At 42.2% G+C, this 22,533-nt stretch overlaps 1 protein-coding gene across 2 annotated transcripts; it reads left to right on the top strand.

Moving 5' to 3' along the window:
* Nucleotides 1–2,900: 2,900 nt before the first annotated feature.
* On the top strand, nucleotides 2,901–21,060 carry LOC115111485 (protein phosphatase PTC7 homolog). Of its 2 annotated transcripts, none has more exons than XM_029637578.2 (6): nucleotides 2,901–3,583; nucleotides 9,307–9,486; nucleotides 16,145–16,343; nucleotides 17,200–17,323; nucleotides 17,452–17,574; nucleotides 17,797–21,060. In XM_029637578.2, exons 1-6 carry the CDS (start codon nucleotides 3,382–3,384, stop codon nucleotides 17,833–17,835), a joined length of 867 nt encoding a protein of 288 aa, XP_029493438.1. In that variant the 5' UTR covers nucleotides 2,901–3,381; the 3' UTR covers nucleotides 17,836–21,060. The 2 variants fall into 2 exon arrangements, with proteins under 2 accessions (XP_029493438.1, XP_029493437.1); XM_029637577.2 differs by having other exon boundaries at nucleotides 2,904–3,583; nucleotides 17,452–17,581.
* Nucleotides 21,061–22,533: the final 1,473 nt, after the last annotated feature.

Below are 22,533 nucleotides of genomic sequence, written 5' to 3'. Positions count from 1 at the left end.
GACTTTTATCTCCCTCACCAACTTTAGACATCTGCTATCTGAGCAGCTAACAGATCCCTGCAGCTGTACATAGTCCATCGGTAAATAGCCCACCCAATTTACCGACCTCATCCCCATACTGTTTTTATTTATTTACTTTTCTGCTCTTTTGCACACCAGTATCTCTACCTGCACATGACCATCTGATCATGTATCACTCCAGTGTTAATCTGCAAAATTGTAATTATTCGCCTACCTCCTCATGCCTTTTGCACACAATGTATATAGACTCTTTTTTTTCTTTTTTTCTACTGTGTTATTGACTTGTTTATTGTTTACTCCATGTGTAACTCTGTGTTGTTGTCTGTTCACACTGCTATGCTTTATCTTGGCCACGTCGCAGTTGTAAATGAGAACTTGTTCTCAACTAGCCTACCTGGTTAAATAAAAAAATTAAATAAATAAAAAGCTTATGGGCATGTGGCAGCTGTGTGTAGGAGGGAGGTTCCTAGGTGTGATAAGTGTGCAGAAGGGCATGAGACAAAGGAATGTGTAGCATTGGAGAAAGTAGTGGTGTGTGTTAATTGTAGGGGTGTCCATGGGCTGGGGATCAGAAATGTCCTATGCGAGAGAGGCAGGTTGAGGTTTCCAGGCTTAGAGTAGTGCATAAATTGTCATGCTGAGGCAGTGAAGATGGGTGGTGTGAGTAGTAGATCTGTACCAGTAATGAGGGATAGGCCAACAAGAGATATGTTTCAGTAAGAGTAGATATGTACCAGTAAAGAGGGATAGGCCAACAAGAGATATGTTTCAGTAAGAGTAGATCTGTACCAGTAAAGAGGGATAGGCCAACAAGAGATATGTTTCAGTAAGAGTAGATCTGTACCAGTAATGAGGGATAGGCCAACAAGAGATATGTTTCAGTAAGAGTAGATCTGTACCAGTAAAGAGGGATAGGCCAACAAGAGATATGTTTCAGTAAGAGTAGATCTGTACCAGTAAAGAGGGATAGGCCAACAAGAGATATGTTTCAGTAAGAGTAGATCTGTACCAGTAAAGAGGGATAGGCCAACAAGAGATATGTTTCAGTAAGAGTAGATCTGTACCAGTAAAGAGGGATAGGCCAACAAGAGATATGTTTCAGTAAGAGTAGATCTGTACCAGTAAAGAGGGATAGGCCAACAAGAGATATGTTTCAGTAAGAGTAGATCTGTACCAGTAATGAGGGATAGGCCAACAAGAGATATGTTTCAGTAAGAGTAGATCTGTACCAGTAATGAGGGATAGGCCAACAGGAGATATGTTTCAGTAAGAGTAGATCTGTACCAGTAATGAGGGATAGGCCAACAAGAGATATGTTTCAGTAAGAGTAGATCTGTACCAGTAATGAGGGATAGGCCAACAAGAGATATGTTTCAGTAAGAGTAGATCTGTACCAGTAATGAGGGATAGGCTAACAGGAGATATGTTTCAGTAAGAGTAGATCTGTACCAGTAATGAGGGATAGGCCAACAAGAGATATGTTTCAGTAAGAGTAGATCTGTACCAGTAATGAGGGATAGGCCAACAGGAGATATGTTTCAGTAAGAGTAGATCTGTACCAGTAATGAGGGATAGGCCAACAAGGGATATGTTTCACTAAGAGTAGATCTGTACCAGTAAAGAGGGATAGGCCAACAAGAGATATGTTTCAGTAAGAGTGGATTTTTAGCATTTATAGCAATGTTTATCAACTATACTGCAGGGATGGCACTTAAGTCGCAGAAAATTGAGGTTGTGGTGGTAGCTGCAGAGAGGTATTTGGGTGTGAGAGACTTGACATCCGAGGAGTTACAGGGTGTGTTAATTAAGTGATGTCCCATCCTTTCAGGTTGGTGGCATTATATTTTTTATTTAACCTTTAACAAATCAAATCTAATCAAATCAAATTTTATTTGTCACATACACATGGTTAGCAGATGTTAATGCGAGTGTAGCGAAATGCTTGTGCTTCTAGTTCCGACAATGCAGTGATAACCAACAAGTAATCTAACTAACAATTCCAAAACTACTGTCTTATACACAGTGTAAGGGGATAAGGAATATGTACATAAGGATATATGAATGAGTGATGGTACAGAGCAGCATACAGTAGATGGTATCGAGTACAGTATATACATATGAGATGAGTATGTAGACAAAGTAAACAAAGTGGCATAGTTAAAGTGGCTAGTGACATAAGAATGCAGTCGATGATCTAGAGTACAGTATATACATATGCATATGAGATGAATAATGTAGGGTAAGTAACATTATATAAGGTAGCATTGTTTAAAGTGGCTAGTGATATATTTACATCATTTCCCATCAATTCCCATTATTAAAGTGGCTGGAGTTGGGTCAGTGTCAATGACAGTGTGTTGGCAGCAGCCACTCAATGTTAGTGGTGGCTGTTTAACAGTCTGATGGCCTTGAGATAGAAGCTGTTTTTCAGTCTCTCGGTCCCAGCTTTGATGCACCTGTACTGACCTCGCCTTCTGGATGATAGCGGGGTGAACAGGCAGTGGTTCGGGTGGTTGATGTCCTTGATGATCTTTATGGCCTTCCTGTAACATCGGGTGGTGTAGGTCAGTTAAGAACACATTCTTCTTAACAAGGCGAGTCAGTTAAGAACACATTCTTATTTACAATTGCGTCCTAACCCGGCCACCCCTGGACCAATTGTGCACCGCCCTATGGGACTCCCAATCACGGCCGGATGTGATTAGGCCTGGATTCTCATTAGGGTCTGTCGTGTCTCCTTTTGCACTGAGATGCAGTGCCTTAGACCCCTAATCCACTTGGCATGAGGTAGGACTAAATATATTAAAATAGTGGAGTAGGGTGGTATTATTATAACATTTTTTTGTTAGTGTAGTGTTATGGTATGTGTTTATTTATTTGTCAAGCAAAGTATATAGTAGGTGGTGGTAATGCAATATATTGGATGCCAGCCGCCGTGAAACCTCCTCGAAGAAGAAGTAATGAGATGGACGTCAGCAGTCACAAGACCACAACAGAGTAGATCACTCTGGCTCGCTCCCCAGTCGCAGATGTGTATAATGTGGGCTGTTCTACAGGCACGATGGCTATGACAAACTTGGAACGTCTCTTGGGATCTGGATGTGTGATCTCCGTTGAATTACGGCACAGGCGTCACTAAATTTGCAAGAACTCTTCAGACTAAAGAATACACGTCTCGTCTGGGGGCGTTATCACATCAGCTTGCGCGCGGCTTTGTCTGTGCATGGCTAATGTTATTGTCAGGCTATCTAGCTGACTAGTCCAAGCATCACAGTAGAACGCTAGAAAGACAATATTGTGTGGCTACATCGGCGCTAAACTAGCTAGCTTGGCGCTTTAGTAGGAGCTGGTGTGTATGTGATGTTGTCCGTACTTTCGTACGGTAGACTTGTTGCCAGAGCTGTTATTGGCGGACTCTCTCAAACGGATAGCAGTGACTACAGCCTGGTAACTGCAAGATGCGGGTTTGGGAAGGATTTTCGAAAAGGTATCTTGAAGAAAGGGATGTGCTATGGTGACGACGCTTGCTTTATTGCCCGACATAGATCTGCCGATGTTTTGGGTGAGTAACAAACTAATTTGGCAAAAAATGCATAAATTACATTGACAACTATTCTGTAAAGTGACGATGTAACCTGTCAGGTTGTTTAGCTTGCTTAATAGCTAGCTAACAGGCCAGACAGTGCACATTTGCTAGATAGTTTGTAATCTTAGTGTTGCATATTGTCAAACAATAAAAATAAAAAACAGGGACACAACTTTTTATTGTAATGACCAATGCATTAACTATTCGCTTAGCTTCAAGCCAAGAAAATAATGTACTGCTTCAAGCCAATATTTTTTTTACTGCTTACTGGGTTATCTGCCATCATTGCCATCTCATTAGTATCAGCCTTGTTCTGCTCCCCTTTGAGGGGTCCTGGAAGTGAGGGGGACAGCCATAACCATTTATGGACTCATTAAGAAATATATTAGACAGATGGAGAGTATTGGCAATTGTTTAGGACTTAAAATAAAATGTTATTTGTGACATGCTTTGTAAACAACAGGTGTAGACTAACAGTGAAATAGTTACTTACTGGCCAGTCCCAATAATACAAAGAGAAAAATAAATACACAATGTGTAAAGATAACTTGGCTATATAAAGTACCAATTCAATGTTTGAGGTAATTGAGGTAGATACAGTGCATTCGGAAAGTATTCAGACCCCTTGATTTCCCCCCCCACATTGTTACGTTACAGCCTTATTCTAATATGGATTAAATAAATAAATCCTTAGTCTACACAACACCTTTTGCAGCGATTACAGCCTCGAGTCTTCTTGGGTATGACGCTACAAGTTTGGCACACCTGTATTTGGAGTTTCTCCCATTAGTCTCTGCAAATCTTCAGGTTTGATGCGGAACATCATTGCACAGCTTTTTTTGTGATCAGGGTCAAGTCTGGGCTCTGGGTAGGCCACTCTAGGACATTCTGAGACTTATCCCGGAGCCACTCCTGTGTTATCTTGGCTGTGTGCTTAGGGTCGTTGTCCTATTGGACGGTAAACCGTCACCCCAGTCTGAGGTCCTGAGCGCTCTGGAGCAGGTTTTCGTCAAGGATCTCTGTACTTTGCTCCATTTCATCTTTCCCTAGATCCTAACCAGTCTTCCAGTCCCTGCCACTGAAACATCCCCACAGCATGATGCTGCCACCAACATCCCTCACCGTAGTGATTGTGCCAGGTTTCCTCCAGACATGATGCTTGGCATTCAGGCCAAAGAGTTGTTATGTGAAGGATGTTATGTGCCTTTTACTGAGTAGTGGCTTCTGTCTGGCCACTCTACCATAAATGCCTGATTGGCAGAGTACTGCTGAGATGGTTGTCCTTATGGAAGGTTCTCCCATCTCCACAGAGGAACTCTGGAGCTGTCAGAGTGACCATCTGGTACTTGGTCACCTCCCTGACCAAGATCTGTACCTCAACGCAATCTTGTCTCAGAGCTCTACGGACAATTCCTTCAACCTCATGGCTTGGTTTTTGCTCTTTTTTTATTTGACCTTTATTTAACCAGGCAAGTCAGTTAAGAACTAATTCTTATTTTCAATGACAGCCTAGGAACAGTAGGTTAACTGCCTGTTCAGGGGCAGAACAACAGATTTGTACCTTGTCAGCTCGGGGGTTTGAACTTGCAGCCTTCTGGTTACTAGTCCAACTGTGGGACATTATATAGTCAGCTGTGGGACATTATATAGACAGGTGTGCCTTTCCAAATCATGGCCGATCAATTGAATTTACCACAGGTGGACTCCAATCAATGGAAACAGGATGCACCGGAGTTCAATTTCGAGTCTCATAGCAAAGGGTCTAAATACCTATGTAAATGAGCTATTGATGTTTTTACTTTTTATAAATTTGCAAAAAAAATCTAAACCTGTTTTTGCTTTAATAATGGGGTATTGTGTGTAGATTGAGTATTTTTTTTAAAATGTAATCCATTTTAGAATAAGGCTGTAATGTGGACCAAGTCAAGGGGTCTGAATACTTTCCGAATGCACTATATGTACACACATTGAGTGTACAAAACATTGGTAACACCTGCTCTTTCCTGGAGATGAAAGCTATGATCCCTTATTGATATTGCCTGTTAAATCCACTTTAATCGGTGTAGATGAAGGGGAGGAGACAGATTAAATAATGATTTTTAAACCTTTTGCTTGAGACATGGATTGTGTATGTGCCATTCAGAGGGTCAAGGGGCAAGAGTAAATATTTAACTGCCTTTGAGGGGTGTGGTGCCAGGTGCACCTGTTTGAGTGTGTCTAAGAATTGCAACGTTGCTGGGTTTTTAACACTCAAGTTTCCCGTGTGTATCAAGAATAGTCCACCACCCAAATGACATCCAACAAACTTGGCTCAACTGTGGGTAGCATTGGGGTCAACATGGGCCAGCATCCCTGTGGAATGCTTTTGACACCTTGTAGAGTCTATGCCCAGACAAATTGAGGCTGTTCTGGGTACAACTCAATAGTAGGAAGGTGTTCTTAATGTTTTGTACACTGTATAACTAGGAATAGGGACTGGGCAACATGATGGATAATAAACAGTAGCAGCAGCGTATGTGATGAATAAAGAAAATAAAAATAATAGTCCGGGTAGCTATTTGGTCAACTTTGAAACTATTTAGCAGGTAGAATCTGTTCAGGGTGCTGTTGGTTCCAGACTTTGTGCGTTAGTAGTGCTTGCCGTGCAGTAGTAGAGAGAACAGTATGACTTGGGTGGCTGGAGTCTAACCATTTTTACGGCCTTCCTTTGACACATCCTGGCATAGAGGTCCTGGATGGCAGGGAGCTCAGCCCCAGTGATTTCCTGGACTGTACGCACTACCCTCTGTAGCGCCTTGGGGTCGGATGCCAAGCGGTTGCCATACCAAGCGGTGATGCAGCCAGTCAAGATGCTCTCAATGGTGCAGCTGTAGAACTTTTTTTGAAGACCAATGCCAACATTTTCAGCCTCCTTGGGGGAAGAGATGTTGTCATGCCTTCTTCACGACTGTGTTGTGTGCGGTCCATGATGGATCCTTAGTCATGTGGACACCGAGGAACTTTAATCTCTCAAACCACTCATCTACAGCGCGGCGACGTGAATGGGAGGCTTCCTTTTCTTTTTTTCTCTTGCTTGTTTATTTAGTTTTTACTATGTAGGCTACAACCAGTCCATCTCAGACAGATTTGGTTTTTCATTCACACATTACCCCAGGCCACAATATATAGGGTGTACCTAACTGGTCCTGGACCTCAGGAGAACACTGTTACAAAACATTCATATATACAGGTAAGTGCCAAAATAAAGCTAAAGTTCGGCACCAAAGTCTACACCTCTTCGTCGGTGATTGGTCAACATTGGAGATTCTTCAATAAAGTATTTGTCATTCAACGAGTGACGACTCGTTTTCATGCATATGTTTATATTGAAAAATACTGCACCAAACATCTTAATGTAAAATTGCGCGACTAAAATATTTTTGGCAAAAACGTCCAATCAAATTCGGACTATTTTGAGGAAGTATATAGTTGCTATGGTGTCTCAAAATGGACAAACAGTACTATTGCTCCGTGTCTTCTCATTTTTCAAGCAAAGGTCTTTTTAAGTGAGTATGCAAACACACTCGTTAAAGTTCGACTAGGCGCCAGGCGAGCTGAAGCATGCTGACGCCTTTTTAGGGTAATGTGTGTGTGTGTGTATATCTCTCAGTTGAAGTCATAAGTATACATACACCTTAGCCAAATACATTTAAACTCAGTTTTTCACAATTCCTGACATTTAATTCCATGTCTTAGGTCAGTTAGGATCACCACTTTTATTTTATGAATGTGAAATGTCAGAATAATAGTAGTTATTTATTTTAGCTTTAATTTCTTTCATCAGATTCCCAGTGGGTCAAGGTTTACATACACTCAATTAGTATTTGGTATCATTGCCTTTAAATTTTTTAACTTGGATCAAACGTTTCGGGTAGCCTTCCACAAGCTTCCCAAAATAAGTTGGGTGAATTTTGGCCCATTCCTCCTGACAGAGCTGGTGTAACTGAGTTAGGTTGTAGGCCTTCTTGCTCGCACACGCTTTTTCAGTTCTGCCCACACATTTTCTATAGGATTGAGGTCAGGGCTTTGTGATGGCCACTCCAATACCCTGACTTTGTTGTCCTTAAGCCATTTTGCCACAACTTTGGAAGTATGCTTTGGGTCATTGTCCATTTGGAAGACCCATTTGCGACCAAGCTTTAACTTCCTGACTGAGGTCTTGAGATGTAGCTTCAATATATCCACATAATTTCCCTACCTCATGATGCCATCTATTTTGTGAAGTGCACCAGTCCCTCCTGCAGCAAAGCACACCCACAACATGATGCTGCCATCCCCGTGCTTCACGGTTGGGATGTTGTTCTTCGGTTACTTTTAACAATTTCCACAAACTTATAAACATTTACTGGAAGAACTGTGCAGATACAAAGTTTGGTACCAGAATAAAACTGAGGGAGATTTTACTGTAATTCTGTTAGTTTTGCAAAATATGTTTTTTATTTTTTCCCCGGCATTTAAAACATTATTTTCAAAGTTTTCATTTACTTTGTCAATTGTTCAAAATAGTCATTGTGCATAGGGTTGTATTGGTTGTTGAACTTTGGTTTTAGTTTGGCATACATTTTAAAGGGAAGACATCGGCGTCTCCACGTAATTCTGTTACTGTGGAATTGCCCCGGCCATAACAAAAGCCAGAAAATCCCCCTTGACTAGATAGAAAATCACCATCCACTTGAGGCTACATGTTGTTCTCTGTGTGGTTTGGGAGGAAGTTGTGAGGCATGCCATGTCTCCTCGTTGTCACTACCGGTAGCCTCAGGTTGGCAGGGAGAGAATGAGGGAGAACCCTCCTTGTATGGTCACAGCAAGAGCCGATTTTTATAGTGTCTGGAAGCAGCTGGATAGACTTGCCTTTCTAGGAAAAACATGGACTGCCAGACTAACTTCCCACACTTTAGGCAGAGGGACATTTCAAAAACCAGAGAAAACAAATGTTTCATGTTTTTATGACGTGGGATAATGTGACCTCAAGCTAGTGTAGGGGCTTGTTGATAATGTAACTTGACAACTGTTGATAATGTAACTTGACAACTGCAGATAATGTCTAACTTCCAGTTTTGCATAGTTATCAAGTTGTTTATGTACCAGACTGGCCAAATGATCAATGGAGATTATTCCAGGAAATAGGCCTGTTTCTCAAATTGACCTTTCGTAATAATAAGCAGGTCAAAGAAATGTTTATCTGAAGTGTCCCTTGTCTCATTCGGAGCGGCAGGTAGCCTAGTGGTTGGACTAGTAACTGGAAGGTTGCGAGATCGTATCCCCGAGCTGACAAGGTAAATATCTGTTGTGCTGCCCCTGAACAAGGCAGTTAACCCACTGTTTCTAGGCCGTCATTGTAAATAAGAATTTGTTCTAAACTGACTTGCCTAGTTAAATAAAGGTAACATTAAAATTATTCTGAGCACTGTTATGCTGTACACTTGGTGCATTGTTTTGGTGTATGTGCCTATTGTTTCTCCCGTCACAGCTGCGTGACAACGTCTAGTTCTTGTTTCCGACCAATATGACCTCTTCCTTTTGTAGAAAACGTCTCAGCCAAGAAACTGTAGTCTTCTGGGAATGTCTTAGTCAGGAGTGTTAAGAATAATCATAATCCAATCCTGATTCTTTCCTATCCTGTGTTATCCTCTTTTTAACCAAACTGTTTGTGGTCTCAGGCGTTGCAGATGGAGTGGGGGGTTGGAGAGACTACGGGGTGGACCCATCCCAGTTTTCAGGGACCCTGATGAAGACGTGTGAGCGGCTGGTAAAGGAGGGACGCTTTGTTCCAGGCAACCCTGTGGGCGTCCTCACAAGCAGCTACTACGAGCTCCTACAGAACAAAGTGCCTCTGCTAGGTGAGTAAAAACAGCCCTTGAGGAACACTGTTTTGTGAACCTGGAGGCTGGTGCAAAAATAAATCACTAGTATCCGCCTCATGCTTACTAGATTAGGCATTTAGAGTAGAGCAGCGGTTTCCAAACTAGGGGTCATGACCCTGATATGAAAATGGGGTCGTGGGAAAATTGGCAAAATCTGAAGGAAAAAAATATACACTACTGTTCAAAAGTTTGGGGTCACTTAGAAATGTCCTTGTTTCTGAAAGAGAAGCAAAAAAAATGATCCTTTTTAAAATAACATTGTTAATGTTGTAAATGACTATTGTAGCTGGAAATGGCAGATTATTTATGGAATATCTACATAGGCGTACAGATGCCCATTATCAGCAACCATCATTCCTGTGTTCCAATGGCACGTTGTGCTAGCTAATCGAAGTTTATAATTTTAAAAGGCTAATTGATCATTAGAAAACACTTGCAATTATGTTAGCACAGTTGAAAACTGTTGTTCTGATTTAAAGAAGCAATAAAACTATCCTTCTTTAGACCAGTTGAGTATCTGGAGCATCAGCCTTTGTGGGTTAGATTACAGGCTCAAAATGGCCAGAAACAAAGAAATGTCTTCTTAAACTTGTCAATCTATTCTTGTTCTGAGAAATGAAGGCTATTCCATGTGAGAAATTGCCAAGAAACTGAAGATCTCGTACAACGCTGTGTACTACTTCCTTCACAGAACAGCGCAAACTGTCTCTAACCAGAATAGAAAGAGTGGGAGGCCCCGGTGCACAACTAAGCAAGAGGACAAGTACATTAGTATCTAGTTTGAGAAACCAACGCCTTACAAGTCCTCAACTGGCAGCTTCATTAAATAGTACCCGCTAAACACCAGTCTCAACGTCAACAGTGAAGAGGCAACTCCGGGATGCTCAGACGAGCCAATAAAAGATTAAAAGGGGCAAAAGAACAGATACTGGACAGAGGAAGATTGGAAAAAAGTGTCAAGGACAGACGAATCTAAGTTTGAGGTGTTTGGATCACAAAGCGGAACATTCGTGAGAAGCAGAAAAAATTTAAAGATGCTGGAGGAGTGCCTGATGCCATCTGCCTCCACCATGCTTGACAATGTGATGGTCTGGAGGTGCTTTGGTGGTGGTAAAGTGGGAAATTTGTACAGGGTAAAAGGGATCTTGAAGAAGGAAGGCTATCACTTCATTTTGCAATGCCATGCCATACCCTGTAAATGGCACTTAATTGGAGCCAATTTCCTCCTACAACAGGGCAATGACCCAAAGCACAGCTCCCAACTTTGCAAGAACTATTTAGGGAAGAAGCAGTCAGTTGGTGTTCTGTCTATAATGGAGTGGCCAGCACAGTCACAGGATGTCAACCCTATTGAGCTGTTGTGGGAACAGCTTGACCGTATGGTACAAAATCCAACTTTTGAGAGGTGCTTCAGGAAGCATGGGGTGAAATCTCTTCAGATTACCTCAACAAATGGACAACTAGAATGCCAAAGGTCTGCAAGGCTGTAATTGCTGCAAATGGAGGATTCTTTGACAAAAGCAAAGTTTGAAGGACACTATATAAATTTAAACATCATTATTTATAACCTTGTCAACGTCTTGACTATATTTCCTATTCATTTTGCAACTCATTTCATGTATGTTTTCATAGAAATGACCTTGTTTTCCAAGTGACCCCAAACTTTTGCACTGTAGTGTATATACAAAATATACATAGATGGATAGATCTATCATATCGTCTTTTTATATAAAAATCATTGCATTGTGGATAACCTTAAATATACACTACCGGTCAACTTTTAGAACAGCTACACATTCAAAGGATTTTCTTTATTTTTACTATTTTCTACATTGTAGAATAATAGTGGAGATGTTAAAACTAAATTAAATAAATATGTGAAATAACACATATGGAATCATGTAGTAAGCAAAAAAAAAGTGTTAAATATTTTTCAGTTTATTCAAATAGCCACGCTTGGCATTTTCTCAACCAGATTTACCTGGAATTCTTTTCCAACCGTCTTGAAGGAGTTGCAACATATGCTGAGCACTTGTTGGCTGCTTCTCCTTCACTCTGCTGTCCGACTCATCCCAACCCATCCCCATTTTGTTGAGGTTGGGATTGTAGAGGCCAGGTCATCTGATGCAGCATTCCATTGCTCTTCTCCTTGGTCAAATAGCCCTTACACAGCCTGGAGGTGTGTTTTGGGTCATTGTCCTGTTGAAAAACAAATTATAGTCCCACTAAGCCCAAAGCAGATGGGATGGCGTATTGCTGCAGAATGCTGTTGTAGCCATGTTGGTTAAGTGTGCCTTGAATTCTAAGAAAATCAGACAGTGTCACCATCAAGCACCCCCACACCAGAAAACCACCACCTCCATGCTTTACGCTGGGAAATACCTATATGGAGATCATCTGTTCACCCACACCGCGTCTCACAAAGACATGGCGGTCGGAACCAAACATCTCCAATTTGCACTCATCAGACCAAAGGACAGAGTTCCACCGGTCTAATGTCCATTGCTCGTGTTTCTTGACCCAAGAAAGTCTCTTCTTCTTATTGGTGTCCTTTAGTAGTGGTTTCCTTGCAGCAATTTGACCATGAAGGCCTGATTCACACAGTCTCCTCTGAACAGTTGATGTCTGTTACTTCAACTCTGTGAAGCATTTATTTGGGCTGCCAACTCCTAATGAACTTATCCTCTGCAGCAGAGGTAACTCTGGGTCTTCCATTCCTGTGGCGGTCCTCATGTAAGCCAGTTTCATCATAGTGCTTGATGGTTTTTGCGACTGCGCTAGAAGAAACTTTCGAAGTACTTCAAATTTTCTGCAATGACTGACCTTCATGTCATAAAGAAAGGATTGGATGTCGTTTCTCTTTCCTTATTTGAGCTGTTCTTGCTGTAATATGGACTTATTGGTATTTTACCAAATAGCCCTTCTGTATACCCCCCCTACTTTGTCACAACACAACTGATTGGCCCAAATGCATTAAGAAGGAAAGACATTCCACAAATGAACTTTTATCAAGGCACACCTGTTAATTGAAATGTATTCCAGGTGACTACCTCATTAAGCTGGTTGAGAGTGCCAAGTGTGTGCTAAGCTGTCAAGGCAAAGGGTGGGTATTTGAAGATTCTCATAACTTTCTTTTGCGCTTACTACATGATTCCATATTAAAACTATGACATAACACATCTTCTATTATTCTACAATGTAGAGAAGAGTAAACATTTAACTCTGTTTTAAAACTTTTGACCGGTAGTGTAAATGAAAGATTATTCAAATCTAAAATATATATAATTCAACTAGACAGCATCCTTGGATCATGGGAAAAGGCCGCACTTGACCATTGTATCCCTCTGCCATATGGAAGCATTGTATGATACACCGAGAGCAACTGGTGGCAAAAGAGCTGAGCACAGAACTGACATATACTGCAGCAGGTAATTGATTGTAATACTGAACAAAAATATAAACCCAACATGCTACAATTTCAGAGATTGTACTTCGTTAGAGTTCATATAAGGAAATCAGACAATTGAAGTAAATTATTTAGGCTCTAATCTATGGATTTCACATGACTGGGACGCATACAGATATGCGTCTGTTGGTCACAGATACCTTTAAAAAAAGGTAGGGGCGTGGATCAGAAAACCAGTCCGTATCTGGTGTGACGCACTGCCTGAGGCAAATGGTGGTCACATCTCCTTTACAAAGGTTTGATCAGCCTGTTGATTGTGGCCTATGGAATGTTGACCCACTCCTCTTCAATGGCTGTGAGAAGGTGCTGGATATTGGCGGTGAACTTTAACACGCTGTTGTACACGTGGATCCAGAGCATCCCAAACATACTCAATAGGTGACATTTCTGGTGAGTATGCACGCCATGGAAGAACTGGGATATTTTCATCTTCCAGGAATTGTATACAGATCCTTGCGACATGGGGCCGTGCATTATCATGCTGAAACATGAGGTGATGTCGCCACAACAATGGGCCTTGGGATCTCGTCACGGTATCTCTGTGTATTCAAATTGCCATCGATAAAATGCAATTGTGTTCTTTGTCCATAGCTTATGTCTGCCCATACCATAACCACACCGCCACCATGGGGCACTCTGTTCACAATGTTGACATCAGCAAACTGCTGGCCCATGGTTGGACGTACTGCCAAATTCTCTATAACGACGTTGGAGGCGGCTTATGGTAGAGAAATTAACATAACATTCTCTGGCAACAGCTGTGGTGGACATTCCTGCAGTCAGCATGCCAATTGTACGCGCCCTCAAAACATCTGTGGCATTGTGTGACAAAACGGTGCATTTTTAGTAGTGCCCTTTTATTGTACCCAGCACAAGGTGCACCTCTTGTAATGATGCTGTTTAATCAGCTTCTTGATATGCCACACTTGTCAGGTGGATGGATGATCTTGGCAAAGGAGAAATGCTCACTAACAGGGATGTAAACAACATTTGAGAGAAATAAGCTTTTTGTGCATATGGGAAGAAAAAAAATCTTATTTCAGCTCATGAAACATGGGACCAATACTTTACATGTTGTGGTTATATTTTTGTTCAATGTACATCAAACCACATCCACTGCACACATGCCTGTTTTCATATCTCCACATATTTTTGCAATCAGAGTATGATAATGTTCTATTTCACATGGAGGCTTGGTTATCAAGGGGGGAGTGTTGGAAATATTTTTTTGTATTGAGAGAGGAATGGTTGTCATTCACAAACAAAAAACTAGCTTCGAATGGAACATTTTGAAGTCAACCAACTCGGAATTCCAACTCGTGAACAGCCGACATGATCACTGACGTCATGATTTGACCTTGTATTTTTCAGAGGTCCCAGTTGTCTTTAGAGCACCATCAGTGCTCTCGTTTTAAAACCAAATATCGTTCCAGGCTGGATGTTACACCAGAGGTGAGGTGCGCGCTGTCAGCCACGCCCCCTGACTTTGAAAAACTCCAACGCGACATGAATCAAGCCACACCCATCTCATTAGTGGTGGTGAGAAGAAACATAGTCAATCGCAAATTAGTATAAAACAGCCCCACATTAAAAGTATGTCTTCAACACACCATCACAATCAGAAATACGTTTAGAAAGTTTTTCAATTGACTACCATAGCCCCAAATAAAAAAGTTAACATTGGCTGTTAAGTACATTTCATTCACATTTGGGATCGCAAGAATTTTCAGATATCAAAATGGTGTCGTGGGCCTAAAGTTTTGGAACCACTGCAGTAGAGGGAACAGTCATGGGATGGGCTGTTATTTTCGGTCTGTGTGGTTAGACTAAGTGGCATGGGGCGCTGCTATTTAGATAGGATATTTGCATCATGAGTCAGATAGCTGCTGCATGCCTCTTACTATTTTTGTTGTTACTATGTAAAGACTAGTAGCCTATTCCTACTACCAGCAACTCCGCTCCAGAATCTCGTCTTGATCAGTGCTTTGCTAGAATGAAGCAGGCAGAAACATGTGGGAGAAAGAACTGCGTAAGGAGTCCAGAACGGTCTGTCTCGGTCTGTACTTTTTCATCCCATGTCGCATGTAGAAGACAAAAACAAGTTTGTGTTGTATTTTTCAATTGCGGTCATGAGGCCAACAGTAATTGTATTACTATTGGAAAAACATTCAAGACCGGGAGTCAGAGCGTGAGGGGGTTATATGGAGCACCCATAGCACATTCTGGTGGTCCAAACTAGATGACTCCTTAGCAGGGTGTGGCTGCACACAGAGCCATGTTTTCGCCGGTTCGGTTTACTTTTATGTTTCCTTAAATTTTATCCTTCCAAGGCCTCCCGAGTGGCGCAGTGGTGTAGGGCAGTGCCAGCTGTGCCCCTAGAGATTCTGGGTTCAAGTCCAGGCTCTGTCGCAGCCCGCCGTGACCGGGAGGCCGATGGGGCAGCGCACAATTTCCTCCGACACATTGGTACGGCTGGCTTCCGGGTTAAGTGGGCAATTGTGTCAAAAAGCAGTTTGGCTTGGTTGGGTTGTGTTTCGGAGGACGAACGGCTCTCGACCTTCGCCTCTCCCGAGTCCGCACGGGAGTTGCCGCGATGAGACAAGACTGTTTGGAGAAGACTACTTAGATACCACGAAATTGGGGAGAAATCTATTCAACTTCATTAGTTACAGATAGAATCACTGTCGTGGAAATTCTTACACGGGGACACCTGAAGTCAATCTTAAATGAATTGTTTGTCAGTGCACCGGAGAGGTTCCAACCAACTCAATGCACCATAGTACACATGTCAATCAAGAGCTCTACCTGGGCAGTCCCAGCAGTTGTCTTATATATGGCTATACAGACAAGTTATATTTGCATTAATTAATCATTGCCTAGTTAAATGAAGGATTTTTTTTTTTATATATATAAATGTGACCGACCAATACTGTTTCATAACATGTGACAGACCAAGACCTCAAGGCTTTTTTCTCTCTAAGCTGAGCCCTTGAAACGGAAATATTTAGTTCGTTCTCAAACACGGTCTGGGCAAATTGCAGCTACTGATAGTGATCATTTGTACAGTCAGCCACTTGCATGAACACAGAAATTGGTTATTAGAACAGCACAAAAATTCAAATCCCCATTACACCACCCATATATTCATCCGCTTGTGTTTCCCTCCAGGCAGCAGCACGGCTTGTATCGTGGTGCTGGACCGGCAGAGTCACAGGCTTCACACAGCCAACCTGGGAGACTCTGGCTTCCTGGTGGTGCGGGGAGGAGAGGTAGTGCACCGCTCCGATGAACAGCAGCATTACTTCAACACCCCCTTCCAGCTCTCTATCGCCCCGCCTGAGGCAGAGGGGGCTGTCCTCAGTGACAGGTCAGTGGATTCTGTTGAAGCCATATTTTGTATTGTAAAGAAGCTGTGGTTTGGCTTTGAAGCACAGAGAGTCTCAGCATTGGTTCAGCCCTTGAGCTGCTCCCTGGTTTGTCCAGTTTTGCTGCAGCTTTGAGTGTCCAGTACTGCCACAGTCCGTGTGCATGCAGGCCAGGGGCAGCTGGGGCCGTGTGCTGCTGTCTCATGCCATCAGCTGCGCTAGATACTCCAGTGTGGTGTGGGTGTTGGATCCCTGCTACTGTCCCAGCCAGCTCAAAGTGTCATCAGACACACAGAGGGGTTAACTTAGGGCCCTCCTCACAGCAGCCAATCCCAGGTCTGCTGGCCCAAAGGCTTTCTGACCCCTGTATTCTAGAACAGGGAGATTATTTAAATTGGTAGGTGTTTTGTCCTATTTCACATTATACGCATGTGTGAATTGGAAATGTTTTTTTTGCTTATCCCAACTCCCCCCGTGGGCTCACGGCCAGGGTCTGCCGTTATTAATGGTGTCCCTGGAGCAGTTAGGGTTAAGTGCCTGAGGCAGCATTTTTAGCCCTTGATGGGCAGACAAGATGTTCATTGTTTTATTTAGAGCTAAATCTGTGACTGTAATCATGATTATTTTGAAACTTGTATTACTAAAGCCTTAATGGAAAGACTGCTGGGTTACAAATGGTTTGTATGACAGCCATGACTGGCGGGGAGTCTGGGGCAGAGAGAATTTAAGGCCGCTTTCCAAGGAATTGTATAATCATGACAGGTAACTAATGCGCCGCAAGACTTATTTCCCTACGTTGTGTTGATATGCTCTTGTAAGACTTCCACACTGACTCAGTGTCTCTCTGTGCCCCTTCAGTCCTGATGCTGCAGACAGCTCCTCCTTTGACGTCCAGTTGGGGGACATCATTCTCACAGCCACAGATGGCCTCTTTGACAACATGCCCGAACACATGATCCTACAGGAGTTGAAAAAACTGAAGGTACACCCTCTCATAAATCCTTGCAGTACCTGTGTGCAACAAACATGTTTACAGTAAGTAGAGTATTGAAGTGGAGGAACCAGACATTCCAAAAATGTTAACACTATCCTCCATTTTGTTTTTTGCAGAACACTAACTATGAGAGTATCCAGCAGACAGCCAGGAGCATTGCAGAGCAGGCCCATGTTCTGGCATACAACCCCAACTACATGTCACCTTTTGCACAGTTTGCCTGTGACAATGGACTGAATGTAAGAGGTAATGATTATCACTTCATGTGAGTGGAAATTGGAGACAAAGCCAAGGTAGTCCTCATTTCAGTCCATTGGCTCCATTCCTGCCCTGCTTCAGGGAGAATGACACCCAGAGAGGAATAAGAAGTGACTGATCCCTTGTTTTTTTACTAGTTTTCCTTCCATTAGGGATGATACATTTGATTGTTCCCTGACTGCATCTCCTTCTCGTTCCCACAGGAGGAAAGCCAGATGACATCACTGTGTTGCTGTCAATAGTGGCAGAGTACCCAAACTAGAGATTGTATGGAGGCTAGTATTGTCTGCCTCTTGAAGATGTCAGACTGCTTTGGTTCCTGCTGGCGGGGATTAAGGACTGATGTTGGTGGCTGAGCTGCCCTCCTGAGACCATCATTCCTCCAGGATTCAATCAGGCCCATCTCTCAGATGGAACACTGACAATAGATGCACTGACTTCACCATCAGAACTGAGTGTTAATCTTTAATAGATTGAAGACATGGATGAATAAAGCAGAGGGTTGTCTGACACATCTGCTAGGCTACCTGCTGCAAAGTATCGATCTTGGAAAGTCTCTAGTTGTCTTTGACCTAATCCCTGTTCAATGGGATAAAGGATGTAGTCGTGTTGAAGATGAAGCTCTGGCTCTCACATGAGGAACAAGTCTGTTATTTTGAGATTTGGGCTGTAAAACAAAGCCCAGAAGGTAGAGATTAAGAATCTGGGTCAGTAGTAGCCAGTCAAGTTGATTGGGTCAGGAATGAAAATCTATGGATTGTACATGTGAGTGTTCCATCATGAGCTGAGCTGATTTGAAGACCGTAAGTAACATCAGAATACGATACTGAAAGAGAGGGGCTCTCCAGTTAGACTGGTCCATGACTCGCTGACCCCTGTCCCGGTCAGAGGAATAAGGCAACCTCCGAGTTATCTACAAAAGAGAACTTTAGTTCAAGAGGACATATGAGATGGATGTGGTTCTGTACAGAGATGAGAGATTAATGAATATACTGTACATAATAAACATTGCATGAGAATAAAAGGAGTAATAGCACAAGCAATAATAATTTTGACTGTATAAGGAGATGGTGACATAAGCAAAGGACTTGTATAACACAGTATCCACTATAACAACAAGCAATAGTAACAAACAGTAAATCTTTAAGGTTCAATATCTTCACTCACCACTGTCCACACACTCATCACTCTTGTCCACTTGGAGAGAGACTGAGGAGGCTCTGACCTGAGCAGGCAGGACTGTCAGGTGTCCTGCCCTCTAGCAACATATTGGTGATCTAGTAGCAGAGGGCACTGGGTTTGGGGATCCCTTAGTCTCTCTGGCACCAGCAGTGATTGGTAGAGTGAGCTGCATAAATTTAGAAAACTCACAGGCAGGAGAATCCTTAAGATCTACCATCAAGTCTGAATAATAAGGCCTCAAACAACTTTCAGTGACTCAGATTAAACAAATCAAATTAATAATACATTATATTGAAGGGCAAACATTTTTATGTAGGCATAAGGGCATGTGTCTATGTGATGTGAATGAATGTTGTTGAAATGTTTTGGTATATTTTTGGACAAGTGACATTTTAAGTTGTTTGACTGATCTAATGGATTGTATGAAGACCAGGTGCCGTTGCTGCATATCAGTTTCTGACTGTTCACTGTCCCAGGCCTGCTGTTTTCAACTCTTTTTCTCTCACTCTCAACCTCAATGCTCTGCTATGAAAAGCCAACTGATATTTACTCACAAGGTGTTATACTGTTGCACCCTCTATAACCACTTTGGTTATGACTCTGCTGGTCATCTATGACCGTTTAAACATCTTTAAGAACGATCTGGCCTTAATGGCCATGTACTGTTATAATCGCCACCCGGCAGAGCCTGGTTCCTCTACGTGATTCCAGCCTTTCTAGAGTTTTTCCTAGCCACTCACTGTGCTTCTACATCTGCATTGCTTGCTCTTTGGGGTTTTAGGCAGGGAATCTGTATAGCACTTTGACGACTGCTCTTGCAAAATGGGCTTTATAAAATTTGAGTGCAATTTGGGTTGTACATGGACCAAGTTAATTGTTTCTAAGGATGGGACATTTTGACTTGATGTTTCTGTTAAACCTATCCATTTTTATTTGTCACATACACATGGTTAGCGGATGTTAATGCGAGTGTAGCGAAATGCTTGTGCAGTTTCCTAGGAACGCGAAGCGAGGCGGCCATCTCTGTCGGTGCCGGAAGTACTCACTCCTGCTGTGATGCAAAGGGTGTGACTGCAAGTGATGTGGAAGATTATTGTGTGATAGAGTAACCTCTAGCCTGTCTGATTTTATATTGTATACATGTGGAATGTTTTATTTTTATTTCATCTAGGCTACACAGCTTTCTTTAGTATCCACTGGGATGCAATGGTAATGACCATTTACGCACAAGGTTAAAGAAAGCATATCTGAAAACTCACAGTGGATGTTGGTCAGGTGACCATGTTTTTTAAAACTTGTTTGGTAGGAATCTGGACTGCGCACAGCTTCAATTTAGCTTTAGGCATAATTGTTCACAATCAGCATTTGTCTCATCAGTTGTCCCTGCTGTAAAGCTCCAATAGGACATTTCATTAAGTGATAATAATCAGGTCACTTATTTCATCTTTTAATTGCAGGTTTTCATTGTTGCTGCAGACAAATGCACTGTGCATTTACAACATTACTTGTGTGCAGCAACATTTAAAGAGTAACATGTACTATGCACATGTTGATTTAAACAGCTAATGAACACAGAGCAGAAACTGACAAGTAGCCATATGATTCACACTTTTCCCTTCATGCCCTGCTGTCTTAATTAATTTACGCCATCTGATCGGAGACCTCTCATTCCCTTTCAATGTGTTCAATGCTTTTCACCATGGGACATGTGTGAATGAACAAGCTATTTTTAAGGCTTGAAAAAGTATGACATGATCTCAGAATCCTTCATATTCTGTGTATCATCTGAGGTACCCTTGGTGGTGTTCTTGTTGATGTAATGGGTGCACCCTCACTAAAGGCTACTGTCCTGCTTCAAGGGCTCTCCCCTAACTAGGAAAAAAATATTGATTCTGGTACAAACTGGCTATCAGGTATTTCATCATTAACAATACCCTGCATGCCTTTCATATTGCGCAGGGAGATGAAAGGCATCTGCACTGGATGACAAATGTTTTTGTAAGCATTATGGCACTAGAGGTTGACAACCTCACCAACCTTAAAGTACAAGCAATTCTCCCTGCAATTCTCCCTGTCAGATGGCACTATATCAAAGCTAGCTTCCCCATGATGTCCGGGTCTCCACTGGCCTAGTGACCTGACCAGACAGTTTTGTTCTGTTGGCCAATTCTAGACTTCAGTTCAAAAAGCAAAGTTTGTTACAATGAGAGCTGCTTGTATCTTTATTTTGATTGTACAGTTCAATGCAGAGGCAGGTTCTATTAAACATGTTTTCAAAGCTGTCATATTTAAAGAGTATAGTATTTATTACCCTTGTTCTTTTCCTTTAACAGAAGACCCTTGTCATAGGTTCTTCTTGTGTCAGTATTGTTTGTTCACTGGTCTCTGAAAGTTATATTTACTTGCACAGTAGTCTGAACATGTCCTGAGATAATGAACACATCTCAAAAGCACACGAGCATCTAGAACAAGAACAGGCTACAATTGTAATACCAGCTAGGTAAGCTATACTGCTATACTGTTACACATGATCATGTGTTTCTGATAGAGAACTCTCCATAGTTGTTCTCTCTTCAGATGGAACCCTGAAGAGAGGGTAGCAATTCACTACTGTGACTTGTCAATGCCTCTGCCTCAGTACCACAGTGGACCAGACTCACTATGAGCCTGTTTCCCTCGCAGTTGTCTGCTCTTATGCAACCAGAGGAAACTGCCTGAAGCTACAAGAGAATGCTCAGTGTGATCTGTATGTTTAGTTACACATTCCACAGGTGTGGCATCCATGCGCTTGGCTTGAGGAATGTTTTCATGGACAGGTCTAGATCAACTACACTGTACATCACTTAAAAGAGATTCTGATACTTTTTAGCCAGTAGTTCTGAAAGTAGCACTCACGAGCCAAAAGTGGACTCATGTGCAGATATGTGCACCACATCATTGCTCTCTCTCTCTCTCCTGTGTGTACATCTTGCTAGCTGTCACTCATGTTTATGCATGTATGAACTACACATCCAGCCCAAAGTGGGAGTTAAAAAATAAAAAACATTCTCGCAAAATGTCTGGAGTCTTTTTGTTTTTGATGTCTGACTTTCAAATCTACTCTCCTCCTTGCAAAATATGCACATATACCATTGGAATAACTTATTTGTAAGTAAAAAAAACAAATGGCCATATTTTATGAACTATCATTTAAAGCACTCAAATTTAAATATTAAATACAATTACATTTGTCATGACTGTCCTGTGAGGATCACAATGGGTCAGATCGGCTTGGCAATGGTTACAATAACCAGACCTTCTCTCACCCACAGAGGAGGGAACTGGGCCGGTTTGACAGTTCACACCCTGTTGTAAATTTCAGGAGAAGAGGGCTCCTTCTCCCCCTCCAGTAAAATCCACCAGAGGAATGTCTTTGTTAATAGGCTTTTCCCGCTGATAGTCAAAAGTGGAGACTGGAACAATAATTCTAACATAAGAATGTGGGGAGCTATAAAAAAAACTCATACAATTTTTATGACATCACAAAATGAAAAGCAGTATGGATGAAATACTGTAACTTGAAAGTATGGCCTCCTGGGTGGCGCAGTGGTTAAGGGTGCTGTACTGCAGCACCAGCTGTGCCATCAGAGACTCTGGGTTCGCGCCCAGGCTCTGTCGTAACCGGCCGCGACCGGGAGGTCCGTGGGGTGACGCACAATTGGCCTAGCGTCGTCCGGGTTAGGGAGGGCTTGGTCGGTAGGGATGTCCTTGTCTCATCG

This window comes from Oncorhynchus nerka, linkage group LG27, assembly GCF_034236695.1.
Source record: "Oncorhynchus nerka isolate Pitt River linkage group LG27, Oner_Uvic_2.0, whole genome shotgun sequence".
NCBI lineage: Eukaryota > Metazoa > Chordata > Actinopteri > Salmoniformes > Salmonidae > Oncorhynchus > Oncorhynchus nerka.
This window is presented reverse-complemented; position numbering and strand designations above follow the sequence as displayed.

Excerpts from the sequence above, each read along its gene's own strand:
- LOC115111485 (XM_029637577.2), top strand. The coding sequence starts at position 3,382 with ATGTTGTCCGTACTTTCGTACGGTAGACTTGTTGCCAGAGCTGTTATT. Across the intron at positions 9,487-16,144 it reads GAACAAAGTGCCTCTGCTAG|GCAGCAGCACGGCTTGTATC; the intron begins GTGAGTAAAAAC and ends GTTTCCCTCCAG. Across the intron at positions 17,324-17,451 it reads AGGAGTTGAAAAAACTGAAG|AACACTAACTATGAGAGTAT; the intron begins GTACACCCTCTC and ends TGTTTTTTGCAG.